This window comes from Bubalus bubalis, chromosome 11, assembly GCF_019923935.1.
Source record: "Bubalus bubalis isolate 160015118507 breed Murrah chromosome 11, NDDB_SH_1, whole genome shotgun sequence".
Classification (NCBI taxonomy): domain Eukaryota; kingdom Metazoa; phylum Chordata; class Mammalia; order Artiodactyla; family Bovidae; genus Bubalus; species Bubalus bubalis.
Genome location: NC_059167.1, coordinates 59,834,050 through 59,850,092, shown reverse-complemented (window position 1 = coordinate 59,850,092; position 16,043 = coordinate 59,834,050). Strand labels below are relative to the sequence as shown.

General features: G+C 38.7%; 1 protein-coding gene across 2 annotated transcripts in view; it reads left to right on the top strand.

Annotated features, from left to right (window-relative positions):
- Positions 1 to 574: 574 nt before the first annotated feature.
- ATL1 (atlastin GTPase 1) overlaps positions 575 to 16,043 on the top strand; it is a 75,779-nt gene continuing 60,310 nt past the window's right edge. For both annotated transcript variants that reach the window (XM_025295804.2, XM_006067078.3), the window contains exon 1: positions 575 to 744. In XM_025295804.2, coding sequence (XP_025151589.1) covers positions 711 to 744 — 34 coding nt within the window. In that variant the 5' untranslated portion in view covers positions 575 to 710. The remainder of the gene's footprint in view (positions 745 to 16,043) is intronic.

Below are 16,043 nucleotides of genomic sequence, written 5' to 3'. Positions count from 1 at the left end.
AGCCTGCCAGGCTCCTCTGTCCATGGGATTTTCCAGGCAAGAATACTGGAGTGGGTTTCCATTTCCTTCTCCAAGTCTTGATCTTCTTAATCTAAGTATGCTATCCCAATTTTAAAAGACAGGCCTGTTCAGTATACAGGTACAAAAATGCATGATACCCTATTTAGTATCATGACCTTGCTTTTAAATTAGGGAGGAAATGGTGCCTGATAGATAAATGCAGATTATTTTAATTTTTCGGCTCTGTAAATGTTGCCAGCATATTTCTACTCATATGTAACTGGTGGAGGAAACAGGTTTTTGAACATGCAGAATCATGCAGTATCTTGGTCTGTGTAGTTCTGACTGTATAATGCTGTTAAGTTTTTTGAGAGTGTTTAAGGGGGTGCTGTTTATTTGTATGTGTTTTCCATCGAAAATGTTGCAGTACATCATCTGTCACTGTCTTCAGGCTCTGGGGGTGGGCCAAGGTAGGGAGGGTGTGACGCTGGTTTTTGTGTGAACTCCGGCTTGTGATGCTGAGCTTGGTTCATCCGCTTTCTCCTCCCTTTTCCTCCCCACTCCTTCCCACCAGCGCCACAGCAACATCCTCAGAGTCTGAGGGAACTGCGCCCAGCGAGGGCACAGAGCCTCCCACCGCCAGCAACCTGCAGCCGGGAGAGGAAGGAAAGCACTGACAGCGCCTCACCGCCACCAGTCCCCGGACCACCATGGCCAAGAACCGCAGGGACAGAAACAGTTGGGGTGAGTAGCATATGGTGACTTCTGCAGCCCGCACAGGGACTGGCCCTCCGCTTTCGGCTTCTGGAAATGAGGAGGGCTGAGGGCTGCTCGGCGCCAGCGTCTAGGGCTGGGAGATGGCCACAGCCGAGCGGCTCCCTGTTGGGCGGGAGGAACCGTGGCCAAGCGGTACCCATGGAAGCAGCATCTCTCTCACTGTGGGGCGAAGGGGCGAAGGCTGCAGCTACATGCAGGCCGCAGACGCCGGCCTTTCCCCCACCCCCATCCCCCATCCTCCTCCCAGCATTTGGACAGCACCCACCCGGTCGCCTCAGGGGACTCGATGGTTTGGCTTTAGCTAAAGGAGGTTGGCAGGAAGGGGTGAGGCCAGGCAGGGGACTGTGGTGAGGGGCGTGGAGTGGAGAGCCCCCACCCCTTCCCCATGAGCTGCGAACTCGCTGGCCTCGCAGGGCTTGGACTCCTGGCAGGCGGGCAGCTTTGGAACAATGAAGCGGAGCGCGCCGGGACCAGGTCCGGGCGTTGCAGACACGAGCAACGCGCGGGAGAAGGGGCGCCGCTTGGGAATCCCATAGCACCGCAGCACTCCTTTTAATCCGGGGGTTGTGTAGGGAATTTGGGAGAAAGGGGGTCAAAGTTGTGGTTTCCAGCCTTTTGCCCCACCCCAACCTGGTGCCCCATTCAGGCCAGCGCTAAGGGTGGCATTGTTCTTAGGTTTTACCTTTTGGAGATATCGGGCTCATGATTCAGCACCAGGCCGAGGGGAGGGGGAAGGAGAGACTAGGCCCAGGGGGTTCACGCTGCCGCGAGTGGGTGGGCGGCGCTCACGCAGGCGGAGAAGAGAGAGTGCAGTGATTCAGGAGAAATCGCAGCCCCGCCCGCTCTGCTGCTCCAGACTCCGTAGTGTGGGCAGGTTGGGCTTCTTTTTCCTCTTTGGGCTCCCGACTAATTCCAGTCACAGTGCCAAACTCACTGCCATCTTCGGGCATTTTATTATCAGCACCAGAGCAGACTTCAGACCACTGTGGCATAGTGGATAGAGGAATAGTGTTTGTTCATTAGCTTTGAATTGTTATTGGGAAAGTTAACATCCACTAGGAGTTCAGAGCTCTTTCATTGACTTTCTTCAGTGTCTCTGACAGCTCTTCTATAACTGTCCATCAGATTGTGAGGTATAAATTTACATTTTAATTAGTTATTTTGGTTACCTTTTATGAAAATTGTATATCTTTCATCAAAAGATCCTATTTTCTCTTGCCTCTGATTGGTCACAGGACCAATTTAACTCCCAAATAAGCGAAGTCTACATTTAGGGATTATCAGAGGTTTACGGTAGATGTGGGGGGCTGGAGCAGGGGTATCTGTCTTTAGTTGCCTGAGTTTAAGAGAAAGCAGTTCCATTTTCTGATATCTGATATCACCAAATCCCAGTTTTAGTAGCCATGACTGTTGCAATGGCAGCTTTTGTTTGCTTCTTCTGAAATATGGGTAAACTTTTTCAGAATACTCCTTCTCCTCCCTTTCCCTTGGTCTCTAAAATAGGAATTTTTTGAACACTCACAGTTAAGGTGTGTATGTTCAAGTCAATTTTGGCCTTAATCTCTGTACACTCTTAACTCAACCCTATTAAGAGACAGGCATGTGAAAATTTATTCTGTTGACTAAAATTTTTCTTCTTCAAGAAGCTTTGGATCATAATTTTTCTGTGTTTCCTTTGGTTACAAATTTCTCACATAGTGTTTTTTTCTTTCATAGGAATGTGGTTCTCAAATGGGATTTGCATAAAAATCACATTGGGAACTTATTAGAAATGCAGATTCCCACATCTTCCAGCCAGAGCTTTTGAATCTGTGTCTGAAATAAGGTCTAGGAATCTGCCTTTAATTAGCATTTTAGGTTATTGAGAAGCAGATCATCTTTGGATATTAACTTTGAGAAACACTGTCCTATTTACATTTGATTGAAACATATTCCAGATAGTTTATCCAGAAGTCATCTGAAGAGTTTTGAGTCAAGTGATGAATTAAAAAAAGAAATAGCACAGTCACTATGTATTCACCGGAAATTTCATAAAAAGAGATAGTGAAATTGTGGACTCTTATCTTTCTTATGTGGAAATGCTTTACTACTCAGATATTTCTTTGCTGTAAAGTGTACATGGCATGACTTAGAAAATGTAGCATATGGAGTAAGAGATGTAAGTTTTTGGCAAATATGTTGGCCATGTCTGCCTTGATTCCATTTTATCACCCGCATCTAGTACAATGCCTAACATAATAGGCATTTAATAATAATAATAATAACTAACATCTTTGAGCTAATATGTGAAGTAGGTATTATAGTTCTCATTTACATATTAAAAGGCAAATAATAGAGCTAGGACTCCAACTCTGGCAGTTTGACTTCGGATCCTTTGTCATTACCAGTATTTTGCTGAATGGATAATATTTTCTGCCATTTCTATACAATATTGTATAGATTTGTAGTTTTCAAGACACATTCATCTGCATCATTGTATTTGATCTTTAGCCTCTTAAGTTTGTCAAGATATAGTCCCTGTTTACAGATTAAAAAGCTGAGTCTTAGGTAGGTTAAATAACTTGGTGAAAGTGATATAATATTTAGTATGTTTAAAAACTGAGATTAAAACCTAGAGTTGTCTTATATATTCTATATCATAATGCTTTGGAATGTTTTTGTATATAATGGGGCGTGGCGTGAAGGCAATAGAGAAGACAGGCCCTCATAGAAGGCAGAGGTCTCCGATGAGAAAAAAACACAGGTGATAGTTTAGAAAAGAAGACAGTAAACTGATCTTATCATCTAGCTAAGTAATATTTTTCAGACAAATTAGAAATGGTGGGGCAGAGGGGAAAGGTCAACTATCCAGAATTGGAAAATACAGGATTTCCAAAAAAAGTATAAGAGCGATACTTGCAAAATGTGTACAAGGGACCTAAAAATCAGATAAGGACCCTGTTGAACCAGTAACAGATACTATTTTTGTCTGAGTGATCAGAGACCTGTTAGGTCTTTATAAGGGTCATGGAGGCTAGAAAACAGAAACGCATCTCTGCTGACACCCAGAATTGGGTGGTGGTTGAGAATCATACCCATACGTATAAGGGAAGCAAGTCTGTGCTTCCAAAACTGAGAATCCCACCACCTGTACCTGAATCTATACTGAACTAAAAGGTTGTATAAATTTAAGCATTTAAAAGTCAGTTCGTAAAACATAGGCATTATTATCCTTATCTTGATATATAAGGAATCTGAGATTCAGAGAGCATAACTTACCAGAGGTTTGATAATTTATGTTACAGATCTAGGATTTAAATTTACGGTTGTTTGTTTACCTGGTCCGTGTGATAAAGACAAGGAATTAAAATAGAAAGCCAGCAGGTGCCACAACAAACCTGTGTAGGCTTAAGCTAGTATAAGAAATCAATGCTCTATAAACTTGATCTCCCTGAACTAGAAAAGAAGGCAAAGCATATGCTAGTGTGGAAGATAAAGGAGACAGATGAATATCAGAAACAGTAGCCCAGAAAGCAGCCTTTCGGGTTGGGTTTAGAGTTTATGTACTCTCAGAAACAAAACAGAAGTGTATTCGTTGTTTATTTGTTTTTGTTAATTACAGCTGCTTAAAAACTTGAGATGCCACATGGAAATTTGAGTTTTCTGTATTTAACAAACTGTCAGTGCAATATTACTTTAGAAGAAGAATATTTGCAATAAAGTGTCAGCTAGTGTCAGCTTTTCCTGCCTCTTTAAATAAACTCAGCCTCACATTAAGTATGTTGGTGGTGGTTTAGTGGCAAAGTTGTGTCCACCTCTTGTGACCTTATGAACTGCAGCCTGCCAGGCTCCTCTGTCCATGGGATTCTCTAGGCAAGAATACTGGAGTGGGTTGCCATTTCCTTCTCCACACACTAAATATAGGAAATGTCTATTTGTTGAAAATTAATTTTTAGGTTTTTGTTATTTAAGGAAAGGTTAAAAAAAAATCTTGATTATAATAATTTCCAGATCTTTCTTTTCCAATTGGCTGTATTCTGTTTCCCTTGAAATGAGACTGTCTCTGTGTACTTACCTCATTTTCTATATACTTGTTCCTCCTGAAACGAAATAAAATTTCTATTGGATCATATATGTTCTTCTCCTACAGATTCTCCCTTCCACATTATTCTGACTTAATTTGCCTTCCCTATATCTTTTTTCATATACATTTATATATAGAGAGTTATACTTTACTTTTTATATATAAAAGTATATTATATACTTTTTAATATACATATTATACTTTATATCTGCTTATCTTGTCTTGATAGCTCTTGGGTTATATCTTTGCTCCATTTCAAACTCTGCAGACTTTATCTTCAGAAACCAGTGACTAGACTGTAAGTATAACCTGTGATCATCAGGAAAAAGATTGTGAGAAATTTTAGTAAAAAAAAAAATAGTTGGATATTTTAAAATTTAGAGGCTCTTTTACATAAAAATTATTCTATTAAAATATCTGTATATACAAAAGAAAAATGAAACATAGATATTCAGTTTTAAAAAGTGTAACAGTGAATCCCCCCTCCCAAGCTGAAAAAATAGAACTTTATCAGTATTTTCACACTACCTGTCAGCTGCTCCTTAATGGCGATATCTCCTTATAAATACTTTCATAAATTTGGTGTTTCCTATTTCCTGATCATTTTATATCAGGAATTTATATATATCATTAATATATATATATGTATATTTTGTGTAAATATTTGCATATATAACAATCTATCACTAAATAATATATTAGCTTTACATTTTTAAGAACCTAAAATAAATGAAATTTAGAGTGTATTTTTTTCCAAAGTATTTTGTTTACTTATAATCCCCACACTTGGTATTATAATAGATGTAGAATTATATCTCACTATAGTTTGAATCTGTGTTCTGATTATCAATGAGGTATGAGTATATTTTCATACATTTATTAGCCATTAGTATTTCCTTCTCTTGGAGAAGGCAATGGCACCCCACTCCAGTACTCTTGCCTGGAAAATCCCATGGGTGGAGGAGGCTGGTGGGCTGCAGTCCATGGGGTCGTTAAGAGTCGGACACAACTGACGGACTTCACTTTCACTTTTCACTTTCATGCCTTGGAGAAGGAAATGGCAACCCACTCCAGTGTTCTTGCCTGGAGAATCCCAGGGATGGGGGAGCCTGGTGGGCTGCCGTCTATGGGGTCACACAGAGTCGGACACGACTGAAGTGACGCAGCATAGCATAGCATAGCATTCCCTTCTCTGTACCTGTTTGCCCTTGCCAATCTTTTGTCAGGTTATCTTTTTTTCCTTTTTCTTTGTCCTTTGCTACCTTGTGATGTGACTTTGCTCTCTTGATGGTATATTTTAGTAAACAAGTTTCATATTTAAAAATAGTCAAGTTAATATTTTCCTCTTTATGGTTTGTGCTCTTTGTATTTTAAGAAATCTTTCTCTATCTCAAAGTTATATAGTTTTCTCTTATTTGGTTTTAAATTTTTGCGTGTCTCTTTTTCATTTTCTAAATTGTGGTAAAATGCACATAACATAAAATTTACTATCTTAACCATTTTCAAGTGTACAGTTCAGTGGTACTAAGTTGTTATACCACCTCCACCACCATCCATCTCCAGAGTTCTTTTCGTCTTGCAAACATCTGTATCCATTAAATACGAACTCCTCATTCCTTCTCTTCCCAGCTCCTGGCAACCACCATTCTACTTTCTGCCTCTATGATTGTTGACTACTCTGAGTATCTTAAGTGGAATCAAGTATCTATCTTTTTATGACTGCATTATTTCACTTAGCATAGTGTCCTCAAGTTTTATCCATGTTGTAGCATACGTCAGAATTTTCTTCCTTTTTAAAACTGAATAATGTTTCATTTGGGACTTCCCTGGTAGCGAATCTGCCTGCAATGCAGGAGACCCCAGTTCGATTTCATTGGCTATATATATATCACATTTTGATTATCCGTTTATTTGTTAGGAAGCACTTGTGTTGCTTCCACATTTTATCATTTGTAAATAATGCTATTGTGAGCATGGGTGTTTATATATCTCTTTGTGACCCTGCTTTCAGTTCTTCAGATATATACCTAGAACTAGAACTGCTGAATCATATAGTAGTTAATAGTTTTAATTTCTTTGTGGAACTACCATACTATATTCCACAATGGCTGTAACGCATTCCCATTAACAGTTCATCAACACTTGTTCTTTTCTGGTTTTTTTGAATAGTAGCCATCCTGATAGGTGTGAGGTGGTATCTCATTGTGGTTTTTATTTGCATTTCATTTCCTAATTTCTCTTATTTCTCCTTTCATTCATTGGGTGTTTATAAGTATGCTGCTTAATTTCCGCAGATTTGTGAATTTTCTAATTTTACTTCTGTTACTTATCTCTAACTTCATTCTACTGTGGATTGGAGAAAATATTTTATATGATATCTATCTTTTAAAAATCTGCCAAGATTTAATTTGTGGTCTAACATATGATCTATCCTAGAGAATGTCCTATATGTACTTGAAAAGAATGTCTATTCTGTTGTTTGGTAGAATGTTCTCTATAAGTCTGTTAGATCTAGTTGATTTACTGTGTTGTTCAAATTCTCTTTTCCGTTGCTTATCTTCTGTCTGATTGTTCAATCCATTATGAGTGTGGGGTATTGAAATCTCCAGCTTAACACTTCACATATTTTTTTTTAATTTTCTTTCAGCTTTATTTTTTTTTCCATATATATATTTATTTTATTTTATTTTTTAAATTTACAATATTGTATTGGTTTTGCCATATATCAAAATGATGGCCTGGTATTAGATGTATATGTTTTTATAATTGTTATATCTTCTTACTGTAATGAACCTTTTATTAATGGATACTGTCCTTCTTTGTTTCTTTAAAACTTTTTCAGTTAAACTCTATTTTGTCTGTATATTAATATAGTCACCCCTGTTCTCCTTTGCTTACGGGAAACACTAAATATCTTTTTCCATCCTTTCACTTTCAACCTATCTATATCTTTGGATTTAAAGTGAATCTCTTGTAGACAATGCAGAGTTGGATCATGTTTTTTAATCCATTATACCACTGTCTTTTGATTAGAGAGGGTAATCCATATATATTTAACATTACAAGTGGGAAAAACCGCCAAACCACTCAAGTATGACCTAAATCAAATCCCTTATAATTATACAATGGAAGTGAGAAATAGATTTAAGGGACTAGATCTGATAGACAGAGTGCCTGATGAACTATGGACTGGGGTTCATGACATTGTACAGGAGACAGGGATCAAGACCATCCCCAAGAAAGAGAAATGCAAAAAAGCAAAATGGCTGTCTGGGGAGGCCTTACAAATAGCTGTGAAAAGAAGAGAAGTGAAAAGCAAAGGAGAAAAGGAAAGATATACCCATTTGAATTCAGATTCCAAAGAATAGAAGGAGAGATAAGAAAGCCTTCCTCGGTGATCAGTGCAAAGAACTAGAGGAAAACAATAGAATGGGAAAGACTAGAGATCTCTTCAAGAAAATCAGAGATACCAAGGAAACATTTCATGCAGAGATGGGCTCAATAAAGGACAGAAATGGTATGAACCTAACAGAAGCAGAAGATATTAAGAAGAGGTGGCAAGAATACACAGAAGAACTATACAAAAAAGATCTTCATGACCTAGATAATCACAATGGTGTGATCACTCACCTAGAGCCAGACATCCTGGAATGTGAAGTCAAGTGGACCTTAGGAAGTATCACTACAAACAAAGCTAGTGGAGGTGATGGGATTCCAATTGAACTATTTCAAATCCTAAAAGATGATGCTGTGAAAGTGCTGCACTCTATATGTCAGCAAATTTGGAAAAATCGGCAGTAGCCACAAGACTGCAAAAGGTAAGTTTTCATTCCAATCCCAAAGAAAGGCAATGCCAAAGAATGTTCAAACTACTGCACAGTTGCACTCATCTCACACGCTAGTAAAGTAATGCTCAAAATTCTCCAAGTCAGGCTTCAGTAATAAGTGAACTGTGAGCTTCCAGATGTTCAAGCTGGATTTAGAAAAGGCAGAGGAACCAGAGATCAAATTGCTAACATACGCTGAATCATCAAAAAAGCAAGAGAGTTCCAGAAAAACATCTGTTTCTGCTTTATTGACTATGCCAAAGTCTTTGACTGTGTGGATCACAACAAACTGTGGAAAATTCTGAAAGAGATGGAAATACCAGACCACCTGATCTGCCTCTTGAGAAATTTGTATGCAGGTCAGGAAACAACAGTTAGAACTGGATATGGAACAACAGACTGGTTCCAAATAGGAAAAGGAGTATGTCAAGGCTGTATATTGTCACCCTGCTTATTTAACTTCTGTGCAGAATACATCATGAGAAATGCTGGGCTGGAAGAAGCACAAGCTGGAATCAAGATTGCCAGGAGAAAGGTCAATAACCTCAGATATGCAGATGACACCACCCTTATGACAGAAAGTGAAGAAGAACTAAAGAGCCTCTTGATGAAAGTGAAAGAGGAGAGTGAAAAAGTTGACTTAAAACTCAACATTCAGAAAACCAAGATCATGGCATCTGGTCCCATCCCTTCATGGCAAATAGATGGAGAAACAGTGGAAATAGTGGCTGACTTTATTTTTCTGGGCTCCAAAATCACTACAGATGGTGACTGCAGCCATGAAATTAAAAGACACTTACTCCTTGGAAGGAAAATTATGACCAACCTAGACAGCATATTAAAAAGCAGAGACATTACTTTGCCAACAAAGGTCCATCTAGTCAAGGCTATGGTTTTTCCAGTGGTCATATATGGATGTGAGAGTTGGACTGTAAAGAAAGCTGAGCGCAGAAAAATTGCTGCTTTTGAACTGTGGTGTTGGAGAAGACTCTTGAGAGTCCCTTGGATTGCAAGGAGATCCAACCAGTCCATTCTAAAGGAGATCAGTCCTGGGTGTTCATTGGAAGGACTGATATTGAAGCTGAAACTCCAATACTTTGGCCACCTGATGCGAAGAGCTGACTCATTTGAAAAGACCCTGATGTTGGGAAAGATTGAGGGCAGGAGGAAAAGGGGACGACAGAGGATGAGATGGTTAGATAGCATCACCGACTCGATGGACATGAGTTTGGGTAAATTCCGGAAGTTGGTGATGGACAGGGAGGCCTGGTGTGCTGCAGTTCATGGGGTGGCAAGGAGTTGGACAGGACTGAGTGACTGAACTGAACTGAGATGATAAGGAGGGATTTACTTCTATCATATTGCTCTTTGGTTTATATGCCTGATATCATTTTTTGTTCTTTATTTTTAGCTTTTGGTGTTCAAGTTCTTTGGAAAGCCCCATTTGAATTTTTTACATTAAAATTGCATCCAATTTGTAGATTAATTTGATAGAATCAAGATTTTTTTACTATATTAAATATTTGCATCCATGCCATATTTCTTCATTTATTTAACTTTTGTTTCTTAATGTATTGTAGTAGTTTTAAAACTTTACTTGAAGGGCTTGCTTGTCATTTGTTTTTATAGTTTCATTCTTTTATTTTTTGCCATTATGAATTTTCCCCTACTATAATCATCACTCAGTATCTGTGGGGGATTGGTTCCAGGAGCTTCTGCAGAAGCCAAAATCCACAGATGCTCAAGTCCCATAGTCTGCCTTTCATATTTGTGGGTTCTGCTTAGACACAGTCAGCCAACCTGAATTGTAAACATAGCACATGATTCACAGTTGGTTGAATCCATGGATGCAGAACTTCCCAGTATGGAGAGCCAACTGTGTACTCATTGAAAAAAACCCATGTAAAAGTAGACTTGCACAGTTCAAACCTGTGTTGTTCAAGTATCAATTGCGTGTATGCAGGAGATCCAACCAGTCCATTCTGAAGGAGATTAGCCCTGGGATTTCTTTGGAAGGAATGATGCTAAAGCTGAAACTCCAGTCCTTTGGCCACCTCATGCGAAGAGTTGACTCATTGGAAAAGACTCTGGTGCTGGGAGGGATTGGGGGCAAGAGGAGAAGGGGACGACAGAGGATGAGATGGCTGGATGGCATCACTGACTTGATGGACGTGAGTCTGAGTGAACTCCGGGAGTTGGGGATGGACAGGGAGGCCTGGTGTGCTGCGATTCATGGGGTCGCAAAGAGTCGGACATGACTGAGCGACTGATGTGATCTGACCTGATCTGATGTGATATATATCGGAGAAGGCGATGGCATCCCACTCCAGTACTCTTGCCTGGAAAATCCCATGGATGGAGGAGCCTGGTGGGCTGCAGTCCATGGGGTCGCTAAGAATCGGACACGACTGAGCAACTTCACTTTCACTTTTCACTTTCATGCATTGGAGAAGGAAATGGCACCCCACTCCAGTGTTCTTGCCTGGAGAATCCCAGGGATGGGGGAGCCTGGTGGGCTGCCGTCTATGGGGTCGCACAGAGTCGGACACAACTGAAGTGACTTAGCAGCAGCAGCAGCAGCAGCATATATATATATGGCTATTAATAGTATGTAAGATGCAATCGATCTTTACATATTCATCTCATATCTAGCAATCTTGCTAAACTTTCATATTAGTTCAACTAAATTGCCTTTTGATATTTTAGGATTTGTACATAAAAAACCTATCATTTGCAGTTGTTATTGCATCATTCATTCCTTTTTAATCTTTGCCTTTTATGTATTTTTCTTGTCTTAATCAGATTAAGAGTGTTCTTTGTTCCTAAGGAATATTTTTAAGAAATCATCACTGGATATTGAATTATAATCACTACTTTTCTGTAATTATTGAGATAATCATATGACTTTTATTCTTTAATTTTTTAATATGTTTAATTATATTAAAAGGTCTTTGTTGAACTGATCTTGCATTCCTGGAATAAACTCAAGCTAGGCATATTGTGTTACCTTTTTTAATACATTGCTGGATTTGCTAATCTTTTAATGGTATTTCCAAACATGTTTACAACTAATTTTCTTTTTTTATTCTTTCCTTGTCTGCTTTGGTATCAAGGTTATAGTAACTTTATAAAATGAGAGGGGGAAATTTTTTCCTTTTCTTTTTGATTCTCTGGAAGCATTTATATGAGATTGGTGGTTTAGAGTGGTGGTTTAGTCGCTAAGTTGTGTCCAACTCTTACAACCCCATGGACTGTAGCCTGCAAGGTTCCTCTTGTCCATGGGATTTCCCCAGCAAGAATGGTGGAGTTGATTGCCATTTACTTCTCCATAAGATCTTAGCGATTGAACCCTGGTCTCCTGTATTGCAGGCAGATTCTTTACAGACTAAGCCACCAGGAAAGCCTGTATGAGATTAGAATGATCCAGTTTAGGAAAACTAGTCTATTAAACCATCTGGACCTGCTGTCTTCCTTATAGTAAGATTTTGAACTATTGATTTAACTTCCGTATTGGTTATAGAACAAATAAAACTTTGTTTGTTCTTGAGTCAGATTTAATAATTTACATTTTTCTTGGAATCTGTCCATTTTGGCAACTTGCTTGAGATTGTTTTTAATTCTATTATTTTCCCTGCTTAATTTTAATCTGTTATCTTCCTCATTGTATTTTTTGTTGTTAGTCTCTCCTTTTTTCTTTTTATATTTACCTAGCTTTTGTGCATCTCTCTCAATTCCTTCCTGTACTTTCTTTGATTTCATTCTGTATTCTCTTTTTAGCTTAACAAGTTGGATACTAAGCTCATTTATTTTGAGCTTGTCTTTTTCTCATGTATGCATTTAGGGCTATAGATTTTCTCTAAATATAAATTTTGCTGTATCCTACATGTATTGAGATACAGTAGATTCATTCTCAATCAGTTTGAAGTATTTTAAATGTTCACAGTGATTTCTTTCTTTACCTATGAATGTATAGAAAGTACATTTTTGTTATTAATTTCAAACTTAATTTTATTCTAGTCAGAGTGTATGTTGTACAGTAGCACTGCTTTCTATGGTGATAGAAACGTTCTGTTGGGTTTGCCCAAAAGTTCCTTCAGTTTAAAGTAAAAATAAAAGACAAATTTTTCATTTTCACCAAGAACTTTATTGAAGTTTTGTTCCACTGCCTTCTGCCATTTTTCAGGCAACTTCATAATTCTCTGTTCCCAAAACTTTTTATCTTTTTGAGCAAAGAGCCAATCTAGGTGATTTTTATGGTCTTCCTGGAAATTGAACTTTTTTCCACAAAGAGAATTTTGTAAAGACCAAAATAAATGGACATACACAGTTTCAATGTCTGATGAATATGGTGGATGAATCAGAACTTCCCAGCCAAGCTGTAACAGTTTTTGCCTGGTCATCAAAGAAATATGTGATCTTACATTATCCTGATGGAAGATTGTGTGTTTTCTGTTGACTAATTCCAGATACTTTTCATCAAGTGCTATTTTCAGTGGGTCTAAATGAGAGCAGTCCTTGTTGGAATTAATCTTTTGGTTTTCCAGAAGGTCCATATAGTAAGACTATGGTCTTTCCAGTAGTCATGTGTAGTTGGAAGAGCTGGACCGTAAACAAGGCAGAGTGCCAAAACATTGATGCTTTCAAACTGTGGTGCTGGAGAAGACTCTTGTGAGTCCCTTGGACAGCAATGAGATCAAACCAGTCAATCTTAAAGGAAATCAACCCTGAATACTCATTGGAAGGACTGGAGCTGGAGCTCCAGTACTTTGGCCACCTGATGAGAACAGTTGACTCATTGGAAAAGACCTGGTTGCTGCGAAAGATTGAAACAGAAGGAGAAGGGGGTGACAGAGGGTGAGATGGTTGGATGGCATCACTGATGCAATGGACATGAACTTGGGCAAACTCTAGGAGATGGTGAGGGACAGGGAAGCTTGGCATACTGCAGTCCATGGGATCACAAAAGTCAGACATGACTTGGCAACTGAACAACAACAGTAAAGAGCTCATGATAGAGGACTCCCTTCCAGTTCCACCACATACACAACATCACCTTTGGATGAAGACTGGCCTTTTCTGTGGGTGGTGGTAGTTCATTTCACTTGCCCCACAATCTCTTCCATTCCACATGATTGTTCAGCATCCACTTTTCATTGCATGTTACAGTTTAAAAACAGAACTTCTTTTTAGTAGAGAATTAAATGAGGCAATATGGTCAAGGTTTTTGCTTAACTCATGTGAAACTCAAACATCAAAGTGAGTAACATAACATAACCAGGTTGGTGCAAATGGTTTTCAGCACTTGGTTTGGGTATCTTGAGTGTGTCAGCTATCTCCCAAGTGGTATAATTGATTGTTCTCAATTTATATCTTGATTCATCTATTGTCAAACTGTTGATGCCCATCGAAAGAGAAATCTCCAGCACAAAACTTCACAAACCACTTTTGACATATTTGATCAGTCACAGCACCTTCTCCATATACTACACAAATCTTTTTTTGCGTTTCAGTTTTGTTTTTACCTTTCTTGTAACAATAAAGCATGATATGCTGAAAAAACTGCTTTTTTCTTCCATCTTCAGTAGTAAAATGGCTACACAAAAATTCATCAATTTTGATTTTTTTAAATGCACACTGATATGACTACTATCATAATACAGTCTAACAAAATTGTCTTGAATGAAGTTAAAGACAAGTGCTACTAGAGCTGTCTTACAGAAAAAAACAAACAGATCTTTTGGCCAGCCCAATATATCTGTACTATCCAATGTGGTAACTTCTAGCCATGTGTGTCTTTTGAGCATTTGAAGTATGGCCAGTGAGAATAAGAACCAAACACTTTGTTTTATTTAATTTTAATTAATTTAAACAATCATATGTGATTAGTGGCTGCAATATTAGGCATTTTGGGTTCATAGGATAGCTGATTGTGAACTTTGTTGAAACTTGTTTTTTGTCCTACTACATGTTTAATTTTTAGAAATATTCCTTGTAAGTGTGAATAGCACTTTTTGTTTACGAATTGTTGATGCAGTGTGCTATGTATGTTGATTAGCTCAGGCTTGTTGAATGTATTGCTTATATCTTTCAAACTCTTAACTGATTTCTGGACTGCTTGATCTACCAGATACTGATATCTGATAGGTACTTTAAATTATGAAAGATGTTTTAAGCCGTGACAGTAGATTTGTCAATTTTCTCTTAATATTCCCTTAAGATTTGTTTATGGATCTTGAGCTAAGTTGTTGCTGCTGCTGCTGCTAAGTCGCTTCAGTCGTGTCCAACTCTGTGCGACCCCATAGACAGCAGCCCACCAGGCTCCCCTGTCCCTGGGATTCTCAAGGCAAGAACACTGGAGTGGGTTGCCATTTCCTTCCCCAGTGCATGAAAGTGAAAAGTGAAAGTGAAGTCGCTCAGTTGTGTCTGACTCTTAGTGACCCCGTGGACGTAACCCACCAGGCTCCTCCGTCCATGGGATTTTCCAGGCAAGAGTACTGGAGTGGGGTGCCATTGTTAGGTGCACACAAATGTGGAGTTGTTACATCTTCCTGATGAATTGAGCCTTTTGCTTTTGTATAGTGAACTTCTTTCTTCTGAGTAATACATTTTGCCCAAAGGCTATTTTGTCTGATATTAATATAGATCTTCATATGTCTTTTGCTGGTTTAGTTTATGGGCCTACTGAGCAGGAGTGGCTGGAGTAGGAGGCTGACTGACATGCGCAAAATGACTCAGTCACTTTGTCCATCTGACTTTTGAGAACCTCCTCTAACAGTAAATGCCCTTTGTTGAGCATTCACATGGGACCAAATATTCTTATACTCCATGCCCATTCCAAAGGTCCAGGCATATATTTCTTCAAAGTACCTTCAAAATGTTGGCTACTCTCTGTGTGAATTGGTGCAGTTCTGTTCCTTTGACATATGCTGCAAGCATCATAAGTACTATCTGCTCATATATCTGTCCACTCTGTTAGAAGATAGTAAAAGGTTTCTTCTTCACTCTTGCCTCTAAATGTCATGAGTGCCTTTCATGGGCAAAGTCTAAACCAGAATCCGGCTAAGAAGGAATTGTAAGAATTGTACTATAGTTTCCACACTTCCAGTTTCTGCCATATAGAGAAGAGCTTAGAATGGTGGAGATAGATCTGAGCATGACACGGATGATGTTCAGCAGAAGGAGTAACCACCCATTTTCAAAATAGCTGACTCAGAGATGATTAAAGGGTGAGACAGTTCCTTAGAAACCACACAGTATAACTGCATGTGGATTTGTTTGTTTTCTTTCCTTGGAATTAACACTTCCCATCTGGTTTTTTCCTTAAAATATGTGAACATATTTTCTCATGATTAGGTATTTTTCTATAACATGGTTTC